General features: G+C 40.4%; 1 protein-coding gene across 3 annotated transcripts in view; it reads left to right on the top strand.

The window, feature by feature from the left end:
* PLPPR5 (phospholipid phosphatase related 5) overlaps positions 1-22,500 on the top strand; it is a 128,027-nt gene that overhangs the window by 46,685 nt on the left and 58,842 nt on the right. For all 3 annotated transcript variants that reach the window (XM_036867913.1, XM_036867921.1, XM_036867904.1), the window contains one exon: positions 1,242-1,492. In XM_036867913.1, coding sequence (XP_036723808.1) covers positions 1,242-1,492 — 251 coding nt within the window. The remainder of the gene's footprint in view (positions 1-1,241; positions 1,493-22,500) is intronic.

Genomic DNA, 22,500 nt, shown 5'->3' with positions numbered 1-22,500 from the left:
ATAATATTTTGAAAATGAAAAGGATAGTCATGTATCTAATCCTGGAAAATTATTTGATCCTGGTGATTTGCAACACAACTGCCAATAATTATGTAAAGGCTTAGGAAACAAACAATCCAGAAATATATGACAAAGGAAAACAAGCATCTAATTATCATAATAGAATTATATGACTTTTTAATGAACCGAGTGTTTGGGAAATATTACTTTGGCATAGTTTTAAAATGTCCTGATGGATTTTTTTACCCAAAATTATAAAAGAACGGATTTCTTTACATCGATACCACATCCTTGCTGATTGTATCTGTAAGTTTATTGACAGTGATGCCAAAGAATTTATTTCGCCTATGCTATCTAAGTAGAAAGATAAGTTTTGGCAATAATGACCAATGACATTGAATTTAGAAAATATTTTTGGTATTTGAGTAAATTGGCATGTTCCTTACAAAAGGGGGAAAATTTATGTACTTAATTTTATACCTTCAGGTAAACAAATTAAATAAATTTTACTACTGTGAAGATAATTTAAACATTATAATCTAATTGCTTTATTGTTTACTAAATTGTCCCAAATTTGATAAATTGAAACTCAAGCCATAAAAGATAAGATGGAACTTAGCTGTTATATGACTTTAAAAAAATGTGTTTCTGATGGCGATATAGAGATTAATCTGAAAACATTCTGCTTTACTTAAGATTTTCCATGATATTTAAATGAAGACTGATGGCATTGGATTTTGCTGCTAATTGGCACCTCCAGCTGAGTTAATATCAGTTTGAATGAGCTTAAGAGGCATAATCAAAGGGAGATGACTGCTCTGCTTAATGTTAGTAAGATTAAAAAAAAAATTCAAAAATAGGGAAAAAATAAAGATTACTAACATTAGCAGAAGGTGATAGACTGAACCCTCTCAAGGGAAACACGTCTCCATTTAAAAAAATCACATTATCCAAACACAGCCTTAGAATATATTTTCTTCTTTTATCGTATGTCTTATAAACCTGCCGTGCATAAAAATGTAGCCAGTGGTAGACAGCTCAATATGTTAAATAATTTAACACTCCCACTACTTCAGAAAGCAAAGAGAGGAGCTGGAGGGAGTGAAATGGAAGGAACCGTATGTATATATATATATGTATGTAGGAACTATTTTATAGTTTCTAAAATATTTCCATCTTGGTGTATTGTAAATTGAACCACAACAAACCAAACAGTTAAAATGGTGTGTTTTCTTCCTCAGGAATTTATACGTTTGGACTGTTTGCTACAGACATCTTTGTAAATGCTGGACAAGTAGTTACAGGAAATCTGGCTCCACATTTTCTCGCCCTGTGTAAACCCAACTACACGGCACTTGGGTGTCAGCAGTATACGCAGTTCATCAGTGGGGAAGAGGCCTGCACGGGCAACCCGGATCTCATCATGAGAGCAAGGAAAACATTTCCATCCAAAGAAGCGGCTCTCAGTGTCTATGCAGCTATGTATCTGACAGTAAGTAAGAATTAGAAACCATTCTTAGTTTGTCTTTCTGGTAGATTCTCCCAAAGTAGAAATTATTTCTCCCTGCCATAATGGAAGTCACAGCAACAGCTTTCTGCAGGACATTTAATTTATTTTTAATAATAGCTGTTTGTACTGTGAATAAAATTAAGTCAGTTGACTCTTATGAGATTATGTGTGGGTATTTGGTTGTATTAAAAAATATAGCCATTAGCATTTCCATTTGAGAATATGTTTGTCTTTATTATTAAATAGGGCTTAATGGAAACAAATTTGTCCTAAAGCAGTCACCATAAACTTGTAATAGTGCAATTAAGAGAACTACCCAGGCCTCTTAGCCACCTACTCAAGTTCTAATGTTGTCTGGTGAAGATGGGGAAAGAGGCACTCTTTTTCCAGAAAGTTCTTTTGTTATTGGTTAACTATATCATCTTAATATCTCAATGAGTGTTTTGATATTTTCTCATAGAACTAACCAAAATGCCCTTAAAAATCATATATATTGTCTTTATTCTTGAGTATTTGCCATCATTTTAGTGGTAGGAGCCAGGCCCTAAGTGCTGCTATCTTAGGACATTTAGGTGGAAGTAAGTGGTCACAGCTGAGTGCATTAATGACAGGCAGGAGTACGAAGAGGGGCAGCCTTGGCAGGCAGCTCTTGACCCCAGTATTTATATCCATCAGTCTTTCCCTCTATCACCAGAATGTGCCTTGCCAGCTGTAAGGTTGAACTCCCAAACGAGTGCTTTGAAGGCTTTTCCATAGCTACAGTAAAAAGTGCAGAAAATTTTTCCTTTTGGAGTTCTCCTGTCCAACGGTGCCAATAACTACTTCTGATTTCAGCTCATTGATGAGACCTCAGGACCAATTTGAAACCAAATTTGATAATTTCTAATTACTTGAAAAAATGCAGAATTATTTTTACCTTCAGCGAGCTATTTGATTATGGAAATGTTTCTAACGCTCCTGATGCAACCTTGTCAGTTTATCTGTAAAAGAGAGAATATCTGCTGTGACACCTCTACTTGAGATTGGAAATAAAAGTTACTAAAGAAAGGACAATTTAAGAGAGGAACTATGGCATCGTACATAACATTCACGATGGCACGGTAATTTTGGAGGTCATAAGGGTGTGTGCATTTTAACATTTTAAAAGTTTTTAATCCAAGCTAATCTACCACTCACTACCTGGACTTCTTTTTTTTTTTTAATTTAATTTTATTTATTTTTTTATACAGTAGGTTCTTATTAGTCATCCATTTAATCCACATCAGTGTGTACATGTCAATCCCAATCTCCCAATTCATCCCACCACCACGCCCACCCCCCCACCACTTTCCCCCCTTGGTGTCCATACGTTTGTTCTCTACATCTGTGTCTCTATTTCTGCCCTGCAAACCAGTTCATCTGTACGATTTTTCTAGGTTCAACATATATGCGTTAGTATATGATATTTGTTTTTCTCTTTCTGACTTGCTTCACTCTGTATGACAGTCTCTAGATCCATCCACGTCTCTACAAATGATCCACTTTCATTCCTTTTTATGGCTGAGTAATATTCCATTGTACATATGTACCACATCTTCTTTATCCATTCGTCTGTTGATGGGCATTTAGGTTGCTTCCATGACCTGGCTATTGTAAATAGTGCTGCAATGAACATTGGGGTGCATGTGTCTTTTTTGAATTATGGTATTCTCTGGGTATATGCCCAGTAGTGGGATTGCTGGGTCATATGGTAATTGTATTTTTAGTTTCTTAAGGAACCTCCATACTGTTCTCCATAGTGGCTGTATCAATTTACATTCCCTCCAACAGTGCAAGAGGGTTCCCTTTTCTCCACACCCTCTCCAGCATTTGTTGTTTGTAGATTTTCTGATGATGCCCATTCTAACTGGTGTGAGGTGATACCTCATTGTAGTTTTGATTGGCACTTCTCTAATAATTAGTGATGTTGAGCAGCTTTTCATGTGCTTCTTGGCCATCTGTATGTCTTCTTTGGAGAAATGTCTATTTAGGTCTTCTGCCCATTTTTGGATTGGGTTGTTTGTTTTTTTAATATTGAGCTGCATGAGCTGTTTATATATTTTGGAGATTAATCCTTTGTTGACTCATTTGCAAATATTTTCTCCCATTCTGAGGGTTGTCTTTTCGTCTTGTTTATGGTTTCCTTTGCTGTGAAAAAGGTTTTAAGTATCATTAGGTCCCATTTGTTTATTTTTGTTTCTATTTCCATTACTCTAGGAGGTGGGCCAAAAAAGATATTGCTATGATTTATGTCAAAGAGTGTTCTTCCTGTGTTTTCCTCCAAGAGTTTTATAGTGTCTGGTCTTACATTTAGGTCTCTAATCCATTTTGAGTTTATTTTTGTGCATGGTGTGAGGGAGTGTTCTAATTTCATTCTTTTACATGTACCTGTCTAGTTTTCCCAGCACCACTTATTGAAGAGACCGTCTTTTCTCCATTGTATATCCTTGCCTCCTTTGTCATAGATTAGTTGACCATAGATTAGTTGGTGCGTGGGTTTATCTCTGCGCTTTCTATCCAGTTCCACTGATCTATATTTCTGTTTTTGTGCCAGTACCATATTGTCTTGATTACTGTAGCTTTGTAGTATAGTCTCAAGTCAGGGAGTCTGATTCCTCCAGCTCTGTTTTTTCCCTCAGGACTCCTTTGGCTATTTGGGGTCTTTTGTGTCTCCATACAAATTTTAAGACTTTCTATTCTACTTCTGTAAAAAATGCCACTGGTAAGTTCATAGGGATTGCATTGAATCTGTAGATTTCTTTGGGTAGTGTAGTCATTTTCACAATATTGATTCTTCCAATCCAAGAACATGGTATATCTCTCCATCTGTTGGTATCATCTTTAATTTCTTTCATCAGTGTCTTATAGTTTTCTGCATACAGGTCTTTTGTCTCCCTAGGTAGGTTTATTCCTAGGTATTTTAATCTTTTTGTTGCAATGGTAAATGGGAGTGATTCCTTAATTTCTCTTTCAGATTTTTCATCATTAGTGTATAGAAAAGCAAGAGATTTCTGTGCATTAATTTTGTATCCTGCAACTTTACCAAATTCATTGATTAGCTCTAGTAGTATTCTGGTGGCATTTTTAGTGTTCTCTATGTATAGTATCATGTCATCTGCAACCAGTGACAGTTTTACTTATTCTTTTCCAATTTGTATTCCTTTTATTTCTTTTTCTTCTCTGATTGCCGTGGCTAGGACTTCCAAAACTATGTTGAATAATCGTGGTGAGACATCCTTGTCTTGTTCCTGAGCTTAGAGGAAATGCTTTCAGTTTTTCACCATTGAGAATGATGTTTGCTGTGGGTTTGTTGTATATGGCCTTTATTATGTTGAGGTAGGTTCCCTCTCCGCCCACTTTCTGGAGAGTTTTTATCATAAATGGGTGTTGAATTTTGTCAAAAGCTTTTTCTGCATCTATTGAGATGATCATATGGTTTTTATTCTTCAATTTGTTAATATGGTGTATCACATTGATTGATTTGCGTATATTGAAGAATCCTTGCATCCCTGGGATAAATCCCACTTGATCATTGTGTATGATCCTTTTAATGTGTTGTTGGATTCTGTTTGCTAGTATTTTGTTGAGGATTTTTGCATCTATGTTCATCAGTGATATTGGCCTGCAGTTTTCTTTCCTTGTGACATCTTTGTCTGGTTTTGGTATCAGTGTGATGGTGGTGTCATAGAATGAGTTTGAGAGTGTTCCTTCCTCTGCAATTTTTTGGAAGAGTTTGAGAAGGATGGGTGTTAGCTCTTCTCTAAATGTTTAATAGAATTCACCTGTGAAGCCATCTGGTCCTGGCCTTTTGTTTGTTGGAAGATTTTTCATCACTGTTTCAATTTCATTACTTATGATTGGTCTGTTCATATTTTCTATTTCTTCCTGGTTCAGTCTTGGAAGGTTATACCTTTCTAAGAATTTGTCCGTTTCTTCCAGGTTGTCCATTTTATTGGCATAGAGTCGCTTGTAGTAGTCTCAGGGTGGTTTGTATTTCTGCAGTGTGTGTTGTAACTTCTCCTTTTTCATTTCTAATTTTATTGGTTTGAGTCTTCTCCCTCTTTTTCTTGATGAGTCTGGCTAATGGTTTCTCAATTTTGTTTATCTTCTCAAAGAACCAGCTTTTAGTTTTATTGATATTTGCTATTGTTTTCTTTGTTTCTATTTCATTTATTTCTGCTCTGATCTTTATGATTTCTTTCCTTCTGCTAACTTTGGGTTTTGTTTGTTCTTCTTTCTCTGGTTCCTTTAGGTGTAAGGTTAGATTGTTTATTTGAGATTTTTCTTGTTTCTTGAGGTAGGCTTGTATTGCTATAAACTTCCCTCTTAGAACTGCTTTTGCTGCATCCCATAGGTTTTGGATCATCATATTTTTGTTGTAATTTGTCTCTAGGTATTTTTTTATTTTCTCTGATTTCTTCAGTGATCTCTTGGTTATTTAGTAATGTATTGTTTTGCCTCCATGTGTTTGTGTTTTTTAACGTTTTTTTCTGTGTAATTGATTTCTGATCTCATTGTGTTGTGGTCAGAAAAGATGCTTGATGTGATTTCAATTTTCTTAAATTTACTGTGGTTTGATTTGTGACTCAAGATGTGATCTAACCTGGAGAATGTTCCAGGAAGAAAGTGTAATCTGCTGTTTTTGGGTGGAATGTCCTATAAATATCAATTAAATCTAGCTGGTCTATTGTGTCATTTAAAGCTTGTGTTTCCTTTTTAATTTTCTGTTTGGATGATCTGTCCATTGGTGTAAGTGAGGTGTTAAAGTCCCCCACTATTATTGTGTTACTGTTGATTTCCTCTTTTATAGCTGTTAGCAGTTGCCTTATGTATTGTGCTCCTGTGTTGGGTGCATATATATTTATACTTGTTATATCTTCTTTTTGGATTGATCCCTTGATCATTATGTAGTGTCCTTCCTTGTCTCTTGTAACATTCTTTATTTTAAAGTCCATTTTATCTGATATGAGTATTGCTACTCCAGCTTTCTTTTGATTTCCATTTGCATGGAATATCTTTTTCCATCCCTTCACTTTCAGTCTGTATTTGTCCCTAGGTCTGAAGTGGGTCTCTTGTAGACAGCATATATATGGGATTAGTTTTTGTATTCATTCAGCCAGCCTGTGTCTTTTTGTTGGAGCGTTTAATCCATTCACGTTTAAGGTAATTATCGATATGTATGTTCCTATGACCATTTTCTTAATTGTTTTGGGTTTGTTTTTGTAGATCCTTTTCTGCTCTTGTGTTTCCCACTTAGAGAAGTTCCTTTAGCATTTGTTGGAGAGCTCGTTTGGTGGTGCTGAATTCTCTTAGCTTTTGCTTGTCTGTAAAGCTTTTGATTTCTCCATCGAATCTGAATGAGATCCTTGCCCGGTAGAGTAATTTTGGTTGTAGGTTTTTCCCTTTCATCACTTTAAATATGTCCTTCCACTCCCTTCTGGCTTGTAGAGTTTCTGCTGAGAAATCAGCTGTTAACCTTATGTGAGTTCCCTTGTATGTTATTTGTTGTTTTTCCCTTGTTGCTTTCAATAATTTTTCTTTGTCTTTAATTTTTGTCAGTTAGATTACTATGTGTCTCGGCATATTTCTCCTTGGGTTTATCCTGCTTGGGACTCTGCGCTTCCTGGACTTGGCTAACTATTTCCTTTCCCATGTCAAGGAAGTTTTCGTCTATAATCTCTTCAAATATTTTCTCTGGTCCTTTCTCTCTTCTCCTTCTGGGTCCTTCTCTCTTCTCTTCCCTATAATGCAAATGTTGGTGCGTTTAATGTTGTCTCAGAGGTCTCTTAGGCTGTCTTCATTTCTTTTTATTCTTTTTTCTTTATTCTGTTCCACAGCAGTGAATTCCAGCATTCTGTCTTCCAGGTCACTTATCAGTTCTTCTGCCTCAGTTATTCTGCTATTGATTCCTTCTAGTGTGTTTTTCATTTCAATTATTGTATTGTTCATCTCTGTTTGTTTGTCCTTTAATTCTTCTAGGTGTTTGTTCTTTAATTCTTCTAGGTCTTTGTTAAACACTTTTTGCATCTTCTCAATATTTGCCTCCATTCTTTTTCTGAGGTCCTGGATCATCTTCACTATCATTATTCTGAATAGTTTTTCTGGAAGGTTCCCTATCTCCACTTCATTTAGTTGTTTTTCTGAGATCTTATCTTGTTCCTACGTCTGGTACATCGCCCTCTGCCTTTTCGTCTTGTCTATCTTTCTGTGAATGTGGTTTTTGTTCCACAGGCTGCAGGACTGTTGTTCTGTTTGCTTCTGCTCTCTGCCCTCTGGTGGATGAGGCTGTCTAAGAGGCTTGTGCAAGTTTCCTGATGGGAGGGACTGGTGGTGGGTAGAGCTGGGTGTTGTTCTGGTAGGCAGAACTAAGTAAAACTTTAATCCTCTTGTCTGCTGATGGGTGGGGCTGGGTTCCCTCCCTGTTGGTTGTTTGGCCTGAGGTGACCCAACACTGGAGCCTACCCACCTCTTTGGTGGGGCTAATGGTGGACTCTGGGAGGACTCATGCCAAGGAGTACTTCCCAGAACTTCTGCTGCCAGTGTCCTTGTCCTCATGGTGAGACACAGCCACCCCCCCTCCTCTGCAGGATACCCTCCAACACTGGAAGGTAGGTCTGGTTCAGACTCCTGTGGGGTCACTGCTTCTTCCCCTGGGTCCCCATGCACACACTACTTTGTGTGTTCCCTCCAAGAGCGGCGTCTCTGTTTCCCCCAGTCCTGTCGAAGTCCTGCAATCAAATCCCGCTAGCCTTCAAAGTCTGATTCTCTAAGAATTCCTCCTCCCGTTGCCGGACCCCCAGGTTGGGAAGCCTGACGTGGGGCTCAGAACCTTCACTCCAGTGGTGGACTTCTGTGATATAAGTGTTCTCCAGTTTGTGAGTCACCCACCCAGCAGTTATGGGATTTGATTTTATTGTGATTATACCTCTTCTACCATCTCATTGTGGCTTCTCCTTTGTGTTTGGATGTGGGGTATCTTTTTTGGTGAGTTCCAGTGTCTTCTTGTTGATGATTGTTCAGCAGTTAGCTGTGATTACAGTGCTCTCGCAAGAGGGAGTAAGTGCACGTCCTTCTACTCCGCCATCTTGAACCAATCTCCTCTTTATTACTTTTCACTACCTGGACTTTTAAAAAATCCCATCAAGAAAATTTTTATAGAGTTAAGGATCAAATCCCATCCTAGCCACTTTCTCTTCTGACTTCTGTACAATTTTCCAGTTACAGTTTCCTTCTTACACTCACTCTGCTCCCAACTGTGTTCCTCTAATTTCTCCTGATTTCCGCTACACATTTGAAGGTGCTTCTAGACTTTATGTGAAATCTTCTAAGCCATGCGTATTCTTTCCTATTCACTAAATTGCTTGACTGCGTGTTCCACCTCTCCTAGAATATGGAGCATTCAGCCTTAATATGAAGATTTAAAACTTGAGTGAATCAGGAGCCATAAAATACTTTTCAATCATTGTCATCACATCTAAATCTGATGTTTGTATTTGTATCTGGGTATGAGTTGTAAATGTATCTGCATATACACATGTGATCAAGCCAATGACTTTAGACAAATTTTAGAATACTCTCTGACCCTAAATACAGTGACATGGTTATCTTAGCACTGATATAGATGTTAGATTTTACTGTATAATCAGGGTGTGCCAATGGTGGTGAATGTGTTAGTATAGTGAGATACTTGGTCTTTTTATTCTGCCAAAATGGTGTGTCTGCTGGCATTTGTTTTAGCAACTTCTTACTTGTTTTGTTTTTTTTTTTAGCAACTTACTTAAAGATGTTTATTTAAACTGCTTCTGAATTATAAGCCATACTGTTCTAGTCTGTAATAAACATTGGGAGATGTTTTAATAATAATTATTATTATTATTAGCAAACATTTATTGAGCATTTGCTATATGCCAGGCACGAGTGCTTTACTTTTACTAATTTATTTAATACATTACTAGTTCTTATTTATGTATTTTAAAATTTGTTCTTTATTTATCATTATTATTAGTGTAATAACTGATTATTTGTATTAATTTATTGAATCCTCATAACAACTTCATGAAGTATATACTATTATTATGCACATTTTACAGATGAGGACACTCAGAAGGTGAAGTAACTTGCCCGGATCCGTAGAACCACACTTTTTCCTGGTTACAATAATTCTAAATGTTCCAGAGAGGGAATCATTAAATCATATTAGCCCTAATGTGTGTGTGGTTAGCTGAATTCCCTCCTGGTCCTACATGATTTCAGCATACATAAAAGTTAAAACCAAAGGTTCAGCTGGTAGATATGTTTAGAGGAAAAAAAATTAATAACACTCCAGCATTTGGAAATCTTCTGTCATTAAACAGCGGTTCAGACTAAAAGTCAGCATTCCTGCTTGTAATTACATTGAAGGGTACCGCTGTCATTTTAACAATAGATTCTGTTCTCTGCTAACTGCTTTTCTCTCTTCTCCACCACCCCTTTGTGTGTGTAAGTGTGGGCGGCTGCCATGGCAACTCTGAATATAACTCCTACTGCAGATGGAGGGAGTAGTCAGGATTTGCTGTTCTGTTTGAACCTGTACATATATTTCTTCCCAGCTTCACTGGAGACACCTTGGGGAAACTTTATAAGAGAAATGTTGGGGTGTTTCAAATTAATACAGTCTCATGAAACGCTTGCCAAAATTTTGACGTGTAGGTAAATAGGGGAAGACAGCCATATATTCAGTATTCTCTGTGGAAATCGGCTTATTGCTATATTTAGGGAGAGAGATTTGTTTAATGTGGTGAAGGTGTTATTAACGTATGTAAACACATAAATAAAAATAAATGAGCCCTATGAGGAACTATGTGAATAAGAACTGAAGAATATTTTCCTGCTGCCTCTCCTTGTGGATTAGTAAATAAAATTAAGGAACTTGAACTCTCCCTTAGCATCTGACTTTAATTAAGGCTTTGGAGATAATTTGATCACAGAGTTGTTCTCTTTTGCTTTACTGAGAACTTTCAGGAGAAAAGAAAATCCTATGCCTATTTTTGCAAATGCTGTCGGTTTCCCAGGAAAAAATTCTAAAGGTTATTTAACCCTCAACCATTAAATTTATAATTCGGTGTTAAGTTGCATTAGAATAATATTTAAATTTAGCTGTGTGGTATTTCTTTTCATATAAAATGGATAAAGCTTTTTTTGATTAAAGTCAAATGAGCTCCAGAGTTGAGGATGAGACATAATATTTGGTGACTTTCCAGTTAACCTCATAAACCATTGAAACAAAAAGTCATAGAATGGTCTCTTTAGGTCACTTCCAATTCTGGCCTTAGCTTTTCTGAAAATCTTTTTTAAAAAAGGGAAGGGTCAGCTACATTTATTGATTATTAGTCTTTTCCCACTGTCTGTTGCCACATAACAAACCACCCTTAACCTCAAAACAAGAATTTATTATCCTCAGGACTCTGTAGGCTGACCTGTGGTTTTCTTGGTAGTCGATCCTCTTTGCTTCTCTCATGGGTTGCATTCAGCTGACCAGTCAGCTGTGGGTGGACTGAGCTGGGACAGCCCCAATAGCTGGGCTCTCTCATTCTCAAGAGGCCTTTCTCACAGGTTGTTTTCCCTGACAGAATCTTAGAGCAGCCTACCAAAAGGGCAGAGGTCCAAGCTGTAAGGCATCTTGAGGCATAGGCCCCAGAACTCGTTCAACATCCCCGTCTCTGTATTCTCTTGATCCAGGCACATCACAAGGTCAGCCCAGATTGATGGGGATGGAGAAACAGTCTCTGCCTAGAGATTGGAGGCACAGCAAAGTCAGATTATAGAGAGCTGAATATGCTGGGAAAGGAGGAATTTGTGGACATTAAACAATTTACTACAGTCTTTTCCCAGAATATTAGCGGAAAGCTCTAAAATATCATTTTCTTCTCTTCTTCCTCCTCATTGTTGGCAGATCATTCCTATCATCCTACTGTCACTTCCCACATGGCCATCTCTTATAATAAGCTCACAAGGTCCCACGTGCAGCAATGGCTGCTTGCAGGCTGCCAAGACCAGAGTTAAATAAACACAGCCCACTGGTGTGTCTACCCCTCCTTTTGTGATGTTTTACCTAATTCTGCATAGGGGCACAAGCAGGCCTTCATTCTGGGGTACAGGAATTTGGGGGGACCATGCCTATTACTTGCAGCAGTTGGCTCCATGAGACTGACTGGTGGGGGACTGTGTTTGGAGAAGAAGGATTGGGGTGGGTGAAAAGAAAAGCTCTGGGCTGCCTTCACGAATTTGTCTTCACTGGCTGGTGAGACCAGGCTGCCCTCAGAAAGCCATTCCTCTAAATCTTCCCTGCTCAGGAGTAACTTAACACTGAAATGTATAAGGTCCCTGTGCTCTAGATTTCAAATGAGCAAATTTTAGTCTACTAGATAATATATCAAAAAGTATTTACTGAGCACTCACTCATAATGTGGCTGTTGTGCTATTACTTGACTACCTGTGCCACAGCCACTGACATTAGCCGATTGACGGCTCTGCTGTCAGCCTTCAGCTACGTGTTATTGGTAACGGGTGGGGAAGGTACGAAAGGTATCCGCAAAGTACCCATGCGGTTCCAGTATTTTCACTACCGTAGACTCCTTTTTTTTTTTTAAGTTTTTAATTTTATTTATTAATTTATTTATTTTTGGCTGTGTTGGGTCTTCGTTTCTGTGCGAGGGCTTTCTCTAGTTGCAGCAAGCGGGGGCCACTCTTCATCGCAGTGCGCGGGCCTCTCACTATCGCGGCCTCTCTCGTTGCGGAGCACAGGCTCCAGACGCGCAGGCTCAGTAATTGTGGCTCACGGGCCTAGTTGCTCCGCGGCATGTGGGATCCTCCCAGACCACGGCTCGAACCCGTGTCCCCTGCATTGGCAGGCAGACTCTCAACCACTGCGCCACCAGGGAAGCCCCCGTAGACTCCTTTTATAGTTTACCTTTCCACTCCCCCCCACTCCTCCATGAACTCCATGTCTTTAAATCTTCTATTTAACACATTAACACTTTCCCATCGCAACTTAGGCCCAGATATTAAACAATGGTCCATAATAACAAAACTATAATATGCTGCTTTGAAACTGCACAATACAGTTATTAAAATTGCACACAGGGGCTTCCCTGGTGGTGCAGTGGTTGAGAATCTGCCTGCCAACGCAGGGGACACGGGTTCGAGCCCTGGTCTGGGAAGATCCCACATGCCACGGAGCAACTAGGCCCGTGAGCCACAACTACTGAGCCTGCGCGTCTGGAGCCTGTGCTCCGCAGCAAGAGAGGCCGCGATAGTGAGAGGCCCGCGCACCGCGATGAAGAGTGGCCCCCGCTTGCCACAACTAGAGAAAGCCCTCGCACAGAAACAAAGACCCAACACAGCCATAAATAAATAAATAAATACTTAAAAAAAAAAATTGCACACATACAATTATTAAATGACAAGCAGTGAATGATGAAAGACACATGGATACTCTGCCTCCTCACCTTAATTTTACCTGGTTTCTGTAAGTGACACTTATATCTGGGTATTCTGTGGTTGACCTGTGGCTTTGTAGTGGCATCTGGTTCTCTGGTCACATCACAACAATTCCTGTGCGTTCCACAACATATCAGAACCCCTCAGCAGCATGAGATCACCAGTGTCGCCAACTGACTTAATATAGTTCCAGCCAAAAGCAAAGAATACTGACATTTTAGTTAGTGCATGTGGGCTTATTATGGGTAAATATACTAGTCTGTTAGGTACATTGAAATATTGAAAAACATGTCATGGCATTCCATTAGTACATCTGGGGTTTCTTAGGTGTTAGCAAACTCCAGCTTGGGGATTGCCGGCAGCACTTGCACATTCTAATTAGGAAAAGAGGACTTACTATCATTGGGCAATATAATATAAGATAGCCAGGGCTGCATTATGACTCTTGTAGGCACTAGGCACTTACGTGTGCCTTCATAGGCCCCTTCTGCCATTCAAAAAAAATGACCTCATTACTATAAAAACAAATTTGTAAATAATATACGTTAAACATTTAATATTCACTTTTTCCTTCTTATTTTAAAAGATATTAAGACAGTTTCATGGGTCCCTAGAAGTATCATGGGCCCTAGAAGTATCACCGTGCCTACTGGAGAAGTTTGTCCTGAGGATGGTACATAATAAAGCTCTAAGTGAAATATGATTGTTAGTGTAGCAGGTAATGACAGTGGGAGCCGCTGAGTGTCCAGGAGGGAAGAGATCACTTCTGACAAGCACCATGGGGAGAGCTTCAGAAGTAAGTGGTACTTGGGATGGGTCTTGGAGATGAATATGATTTGAATAGGTAAAGAAGAGGCATTCCAGGTAAGGGGACAGGGAGAGCAAAGGGCAGGAGCAAGAAACAGCAGATACAATTAGGATGGACTAAGGGGGGAAGCTCACATTAGGAGTATATGGTGTGTGTGTGGGGGGGGGGATTGTGAGGTGTAAGGATTAGCAAGAATAAATAAATCAGAAAGACCTTGTAAACCAACCTGAGGCCATAGGCTTGAGTTAATAAGCAATACAGAGTAAAATAACGTTACAGAAGCAGTTCTTTAGAATGATTTTATTTACTTCAATTTCATTAAATATATATTGAGTACTTAGAATGCATCCAGCCTGTACATACTGATATCAACTCCTTCTGAAGTTTAAAATGGCCTGATAGAGAGTAAAGAGGGAATTAATAAAGGAAAGAAGCTAAAAGAGTAGGGAGTATTTTAAGGAGGTTGTCAATCTCAGACATGAAACCATAGGGATTTAAACTCAGCTGGTTTCCTTAAGATTGAAAGCCCTAGTGCTGATGAGACCAGAGTCAGACGATATGAAATGTAGAGGTTCAAGCAGCTGAGGGATCCCTAAGCATTTTCTCTTAGAGCACAGGAATAGGAAAGTCAGACCTAGACCCAGAGCCAATGCTCTGATGTGCACCTCAGGGTTTATACACCATCACCAGCTTACTTAGATGCTATGGCTAAATGGAGCCGCGTCCCTGGGCCCAGTTTTTATATTTCATACTGCTTCTGTATTCCATCCTCCTGTTCTCCAGCTTCCATTTATTAAACAGTAACTGTCTAGCATCACACTAAGTATTCTCTATGCCTTCATCTTCACAATGTCTGGAATGAGTTTGGCTATCTTCATTTTAAAGGTAACAAAGCTGAGGATACAAGAGGCTAATTAATGTGATCAAAGTTATTCAGCTAGTATTTGTTAGAGCCAGGACTGTGACCCAGGTCGGTGTGACTCCAAAGCCAGGATTTGGTCTCTTATATCACACTACCTCCTGAGATGTGCCCCAGTGAACAGAAGGCAGCTGCATTCTGAGTTATCTTCAGAGTCCGGTACCTTACATATAGTAGGTGAAGAAAACTAGTTAGTTGATTTTAATTGAAATGTTCCACAATATGAATTAGGAAGGTTGTCAAAAAAGTATGCATTCCATAAGTTCCTGTTTTGTGTCCTATTTTCCAGGCAACCAGGTAGCTCAAACACTAAAAGTTATACAAATGGTCATTATTACTGGACTTGAATTGTACTTTGATTTTACGTGAATACATATTTTATTCTTATGAACCTTAATTTTGAATATCTGTGTTCTGCACATTGTTTGAGATGTTAAAAGAACTTCAGTTGCTTTTAAAATGACAATTTCTAAGTTATCTTCAACTTCTTTACAATGTACAATAATTGGCGACATAATAACCTAACTACCACTGGCCATGCTTAATGCTGATTAGACCTCTGTGGTAGGCAATATTACTTTGATGTTATGGGCCAGAACTGTACTCATAAGTGTGGAATGTGTTTCCCCAAGTGTCTTCCCAAGGCTCCAGTGTGCTAACCACCTCTTGTTTATCTTGCCTGATCAGAGTGATGTCTTGGATGTAAGGATCAGTATGGTGGTCTGTGAGATGTTCAGAATGTCCACCTCCCTTCAGACTATGATGTGGCAAAGAGTAGGAGAGTTAACATAGCACTGACATAAACTGTGATGTAAGGAGTTGCTCGTTCCATGTGAATGTGAACCATTTCTCATCCTCTTTCTTGAATGAGATGATAGAAAAGAACACATTTGACAAATCAGTGGTCACCACTACTTGGCTGAAGATTCAATAGTCTGCATTCATTCTCCAGGATCTGTCCAGACTGGTGAATTAAATGGAGACAACGAGGAGACCTACCACCCCTGCATTCTTAAGATTCTAATCGGTGGCATTAAATCTTCACCATCTTCCCTTTCCTAATGCAATATTATTTTTTATTTATTATCTTGGCAGGACTGGGAGAATATAGTTTCATAAGCTTCCAATTGAATTATCCAATACTCCAACTGCCCAGGGGAAAATGACCACTGGGTGTGCTCTCAGACCTAGTAAATCCACTGTGAGCCAGACTTTGGCCTGGACTCATTTATTTAGTCCCTATGTGACCCTACTCTACCATGAGACCATGATGATGTTAATTCAGGTGTCCAGGTAACAATGTCCACTGGTATCCTAAGTCCAATAGTCCTCAAAATATCTGGATATTCTCTTTTCCCCAGTGTAGAGTCACCTGAATGAATGGTCACAGGTCCTTTTGGGGCAGGACTGGGAAAATCATTACAATGTATACTTTCTGTAGTTTTGCAGGTCCTTCCCTCTGGAGACCAGCTGCCTCTTCAGTCAATGAGTTTGATTCAGGTCTGATAACTGCACAAAGGAGTAAAACTTTTTATTGCAGCATCCAGTCTCAGCTCTGCATTCTTGCTTTCTTGTGATTATATATTAAGTAGTCTCATTAGCTCCCCATCTATTTTGCCTCTAGGGAAGGCTATGAGCTATAAATCATCTCTGAAACTTTCTGCTGGTCAAGTCCCCTTGGCTGTCACGCAGGCCTTCTGCATTATTACGATAACTGAGACACTCCCTCCCACCCCACCCCTACTTCTGATGGTTAAGCACCGATAATGATAATTGGCTTCTCTTTCTTCAGGCTCCCCATCATCTGCATAGATATCAAGGAACCCAGCTCTGTGATAGGCTCTCCTACCATCAACCCTGGCCTGCACAGGAGAAGCGCCACTGAACTTCTGTATCATGCAGGTGCCCCTCTCACTAGCACACTACTGATGCCTCAAGGAATAGCTCGTCTCCTAGGTCCTCCCATGGTACACAATACTCTGGTGCGCCTTTGAGATCATGTTGTATGTCCATTCCAGCAACACCCACTTCTCTGAGACTTTTCATTCGTTCCCCCACCAACTGCCAAGGCAATTCAGGCATGTCAGCTTCATTAAGAGAAAGCAACCATTTTCTCTAGGCTTTCAGGAGCCAGCCCAGCAAGGTGCTTGTACTGTCCCCTGGGGCCTTGCAAGAGTGTTAAATCCTACATCCCCAGGGAAAGTGTCCTGGTGTCAACAAACACTCCATTACCGTGTTTTGGTTTCATCTTCCTTGATAAAGCTCCCTCAAAATCCAGCCCCGTAGGTCTGTCCTGGCTCCAGCCAGCGTGTACTGGCTAATTCTTGCAGCTCTTTGTGGGTGGAATCTATCTGCTTCTCATCAGGTTCATCACATCCTGGGCAACTTAGTCCTAGTTATTTGCCTGGCAGCCAGGAGGGGAGGTGGGGGCAGATCGTGAGGGGACCCCTGGTGCACTGGGGGACAGAGACTTCTCATTCCGCCACAGTCATGCGTCCTGGCATGGGTGGACCGGGGGAGTACCAGCACTTTGTAGGTAGAGGTGGGCCACGTCTGAAGGCTCTGAGGGTTTAGAGGAGTCTCGTGAACCAAAGTCTTCAGGCGCATCCACCCAGATGTCCCCATCGTTTGTGTTAAGGTCTTAGATTTTCCAAACCAGGGTCCTGACCTTGGCACAATAGACCTGCCTTAGCTGAGCAGTCAGTCATCTTTGAAGGCCCCCTGACTCTTAGCTAGTAAGTCATAAATTAGGCCTTCAGCTTTTTCTACCCTCACACTGTAGAATAAACAGCCTCTTTCTAAGTTACCAAAGAGTCTCTCTGGCCGACACACAAGGTTTTCATTTGTTTGTTAACTACCCTCAGCTTTTCATTTTCTCTCTGTAGGGCACCAACATGACTTAATAAGAGTCAGCCAGTTTTATTATCCCTGAAGGCAGTGTTTCCCTGATTTCTCCACTACCTGGATCATCAACCTCGTTAGCACCTTCCTCCCACCTAGTGTGACCAACTGTCAGACTTCAGACTTTCAGTGGTAAAATCGGGAAAGTTTGTGTAAACCAGGATGAATTGGTTACCCTACTCCTACCGGAGCATTCTCCCAAGCCACTACTGATGGCTTTTAGCAATTGCATTGCTATCTGGCATACTGTCTGTGCCTCACACACCACATAGAATGGGGTCCTTATTTCCAGCCAGGATATGTTCCCAAACCCTGTCTTACCACCTGCTTTCTTAGACCAGCCCTGGTACCAACTCCATTAGTTAGGATCCTCCAAGAAGCGGATGAGATTTATTGGAGGCTTGGAGGAGGGGCAGTCCTTGCAAAAGTTAGAGGAAAGTAGCAAGATTGGATACGGAAAGTCTCAGCCAATCTTGAGCAGAGGTGGTCCATTAGAAGAGCCCCACATTGGGCATAAATGGCCAAGCCTTAGATCCCCTGCCATCCTCAGTCGCTGGTGGGGGTCTGGCCAGGAAGATTGTGGCCTCTGTTCAAACACTATGGAGAATCCAAATGCTTTACAGGTGGAGATTCTCAGCTCACTGCTTTCCTAACAGCAGAAGAGCTTGATCTTTTCTGAGGGGAGATGAGAACAACTTACCTCTGTGGCTGCCACACAGCTTTCCTCTAGTTCTAACTCAGAGAGGATCTAATAAGATAAGGGCTTAGTAGTGTGATGTATTATCTTCTGTGATCCTCCCTGTGTCAAATATATTTGCATTTGAATTGCCTTAATGTACAGGAAAAAAATGATAACACTGTAATTTCAGTCATCAAGCTCCTCCTAAACTGACGATATAGCTTAAATCCAGATTTCCTGGCACATCCTCCACTGTAGTACAAAAGACATCACCTTTTCCTATGAACACAGTCTGCTTTGAGCCTTTCGTTTGTTTACGCCATTTAAAGAAAATCTTGGAAGAACAAAGGACTTCAAATAACAAATAGAAATTCTTCTATAATAATATAGAAATTTAGAGTGTAAAAATAATTATTACTGAGTGCTCACTGTGTGAAGCGTTTTACATACAGTATATTTACTGCTTCCTTTCCTTTGTCAAACATATTAATCAGGCCTCTTTCTATATATAGGGATGTGTGCTATTAGCTTATGTACAATGAGGGAAATATGATTTCCTTAGACATGCTAAAATTTCCACCACCAAAAAATAAAACCAGCAATCACACAGAAACCATCCATTAATTTGAACTACCATCCCATTTCTGAAAGAAGCTTCTAGAAAGACTAGTTTATACTTCCTCACCTTCTAAACTAGTTACAATGTGGGTTTTGTCCTTCTCCACCCCACCTACACTCTACCTAAACTACTCTTCAGATTTCATCCACCAGAGGTCTTATCAGAAGCCTCTGCAGACCCTTGTCTTTCTGACCATTTCAATATCACTGAGACTCCTGGTCACCCCCTCCTATCTGAACTTTTCATTTTTTTTAAACTTTGAGAACATTATAGTTTCCAAATTGGCCTTCTCTCTCATTAAGTGCTTTACTGCAATGTCAGAAAACCACCTATCAACATTTACCAGGTTTCTGTTCTTGACCTCCTTTTCTTCCCTCTGTTATCCCTCCCAAGGGTGATCTCATTCATCGCCGTTTACATGTCTTTTGAAGTGATCCCTCAAACTCCTTCCCTGGCCTTATCCTCTCTCCTGAACTCCAGAGCTTATTCCTAACTTGACCATAAATATGTTGTGTTTCATCAGCTCCTTAAACTCAGCATTTCAAAAATGAAAATCATGACCTTGCCATTGCTCCAAACTAGCTACTGCTTTTGTATCTTCTGATTTGATTATTGGCATTCCTACCCTCCCAGTTACCCAAGTGAAACCTGAGTCTTCCTCAACTCCTCCTACTTCCACGTCCCCACGTCCAGATGTCTGATTAATTATGTTGGTTCCACATGTGAAATACCTCTCAAATCCAGACTCTTCTCCTCCACCCTGCCCCCCCACACTTCTGCTTGAACATGGCTCCTTTAAATCACTCGCCTTGACTATTGCAGGAGCCTCCCAAAAAAGTTTCCTAAGAAAGTTCTTCACTCACCCCACCCATTTTACCCTGTGCCACTAGAGTAACACTCCTAAAGCATGAGTGTAAGCAAGTCTGTCTTTGCACAAAAGCTTTTCATAGTCTCCCCTCACCAACCCCTCAAGGGTCACACTCCTACATGTGATATATGAGAGCCTCTTTGTCCTGTCTTCCCTTCTGCTATAGACTGAATTGTGTCCCCTGCAAAATTCATATTAATATATTGAAGCCCTGACCTCCAATTGATGGCATTTGGAAGTGGGACCTTTGGGAGATAATTAGGTTTAGATGAGGTCCTTATGATGGGATTAGTGCTCTTATAAGAAAAAACATCAGAGAGCTTGCTCTCTCTCTCAGCCATGTGAGGACATCAAAATAAGGCAGCTCTCTGTAAACCAGGAAGAATGCTCTCAGCAGAACCCAGCCATGCTGGTCCCTGATCTCAGACTTCCAGCCTTCAGAGCTGTGAGAAAATAAATACCTGTTGTTTAAGTCATCCAGTCTATGGTATTTTATTATGGCAGCTTGAGCTAAGACACCTCCCTTAGTTCATAACACCCTCTTTCATGAGCTCAGTTCCCAGGTCACGTGAACTCAGCTCACACTAGATCATCACCACAGTTACTAACCACAATATTTTTTTCCACTTTAATACTTTTACTTTTGCTGTTCTCTCTCAACCTACAGTATCTGCAGTACCTCCTACCTCCATTATTCACCTAATCAAAATTCTAGTCACCTTTTCATGTATCAGCCAAAGTTCTCTACTACAAATAATAGAAAGTGAATCTGGCTGATTTAGCCCAAATGAGGTGAAAGAACAGGCTGAAAAACTAGGTTCAGGGAATGAGCAGGAACCGATGGAACCTGAGCAGCCAGAACTCGGCCAGAATCTGACCACAGGAAGGGCGTGGTGAGGATACACTGCTGTGACCGCAGGACCCGTTCACCACATTGCCACCCTCTCGCAATGCCTCTACGAGCATGGCTTCCCCTGCAGCTACTGGTGGAATGGATATTTCACTTTATCCGCTTCTCTGTGTCCCTTGCAGGCTTGCAGGTACATCCGATTGACTGAGTGTGGGTCACGTGCCAGCAGCTGGCTTGCCAGGGCTTTGAGGAAGGCACTGTCCAACTCTTGTTGGCTTTAGTGGTGGGATAGAGTCTGTGCTTCCCATATGGGAGGTGTACGGTAAGGAAGGGGGTTCAAACATTTTGTAGTGAAAAGAAACACGCTCTTTACCTTTATAACCTAGAGCAAGGTTGATCTCCTTTTTGAAGTTTAGTCTCATCTTTTTTTTTTTTTTTATAAAGTTTTTTTTTTTTGATTTTTATTTATTTTATTTTTGGCTGTGTTGGGTCTTTGTTGCTGCACGCGGGCTTTCCTCTGGTTGTGGCGAGCGGTGGCTACTCTTCATTGCAGTGCGCGGGCTTCTCATGTGGTGGCTTCTCTTGTTGCGGAGCACAGGCTCTAGGCACATGGGCTTTAGTAGTTGTGGCACGTGGGCTCAGTAGTTGTGGCGCACGGGCTTCATTGCTCCGCGGCATGTTGGATCTTCCCGGCCCAGGGCTCGAACCCGTGTCCCCTGCATTGGCAGGCGGATTCTTAACCACTGCGCCACCAGGGAAGCCCATAGTCTCATCTTTTTTTAAATTTATTTATTTATTTATTTTTGGCTGTGTTGGGTCTTCGTTTCTGTGCAAGGGCTTTCTCTAGTTGCGGCGAGCGGGGGTCACTCTTCATCGCGGTGCGCGGGCCTCTCACTATCGCGGCCTCTCTCGTTGCGGAGCACAGGCTCCAGACGCGCAGGCTCAGTAATTGTGGCTCACGGGCCCAGTTGCTCTGCGGCATGTGGGATCTTCCCAGACCAGGGCTCGAACCTGTGTCCCCTGCACCGGCAGGCAGATTCTCAACCACTGCGCCACCAGGGAAGCCCGTCTCATCTTTTTAATTGAAATTAATCTACCCGTCTTCAGTGGCACACCTGGCCTATTTGACACCAAAGCACATCATTCTTTAGCATCGCTTCCTTTAAATGGAAAAATTACTTTCAATAATAGTTATATGATAACAGTAATAATCATTATTTTATTGATTCATTTTTTCAGGTTTAAGATAAACAAATAAGAATGTTTTAATTCTAAAGGCATTAAAATTCGGTAAAGTGTTTCATGTATGAACTAAAGTTTGCACTTACCCAATAAAAACACTATACTCTGCATTTCCATTATTTTATGATTTTATTATACTGAGGTATCTTATTATTTCATTATATCATTTCATTAAGTTAAACATAAAAACTCCAAGTAGTCATGTAGATTGGCAGAATCAAAATAATTCAAGGTCTTTTTCTTCATCTTTGCAGTTACTAAGCTTCATTTTTTTTCCCTCTCAAATCTACTGTTTAAATGTGGCACCATAGGGGTTTGAGACACTCCATGACCAAAGTGTGCTTGAATGGTTCCCAACCTTTAGAGAATTACTCTCCAGATGGGTATGTGTGGCTGAGTCCACATGCCAGAAGTCGGAAGTATAGCTGGGAGTTCAAATTAACTTCCATGTACAATACAATATTTATTAGAGATTACGTAGTCAAAATGTGCTGATTTGAAGATCATGTATATATATTAACACTCATCAGTAACAGCATCAATTATTTCAGCTTAAACCAATGTTCCACTTACTATTGCTCCTTAACAAACCGTCCCAGACTTGGTGG

The sequence above is a fragment of the Balaenoptera musculus genome, chromosome 1 (assembly GCF_009873245.2).
Source record: "Balaenoptera musculus isolate JJ_BM4_2016_0621 chromosome 1, mBalMus1.pri.v3, whole genome shotgun sequence".
NCBI classification, from domain to species: domain Eukaryota; kingdom Metazoa; phylum Chordata; class Mammalia; order Artiodactyla; family Balaenopteridae; genus Balaenoptera; species Balaenoptera musculus.
The sequence above is the reverse complement of the archived record's forward strand: the minus strand, read 5'-3'. Positions and strand labels throughout refer to the sequence as shown.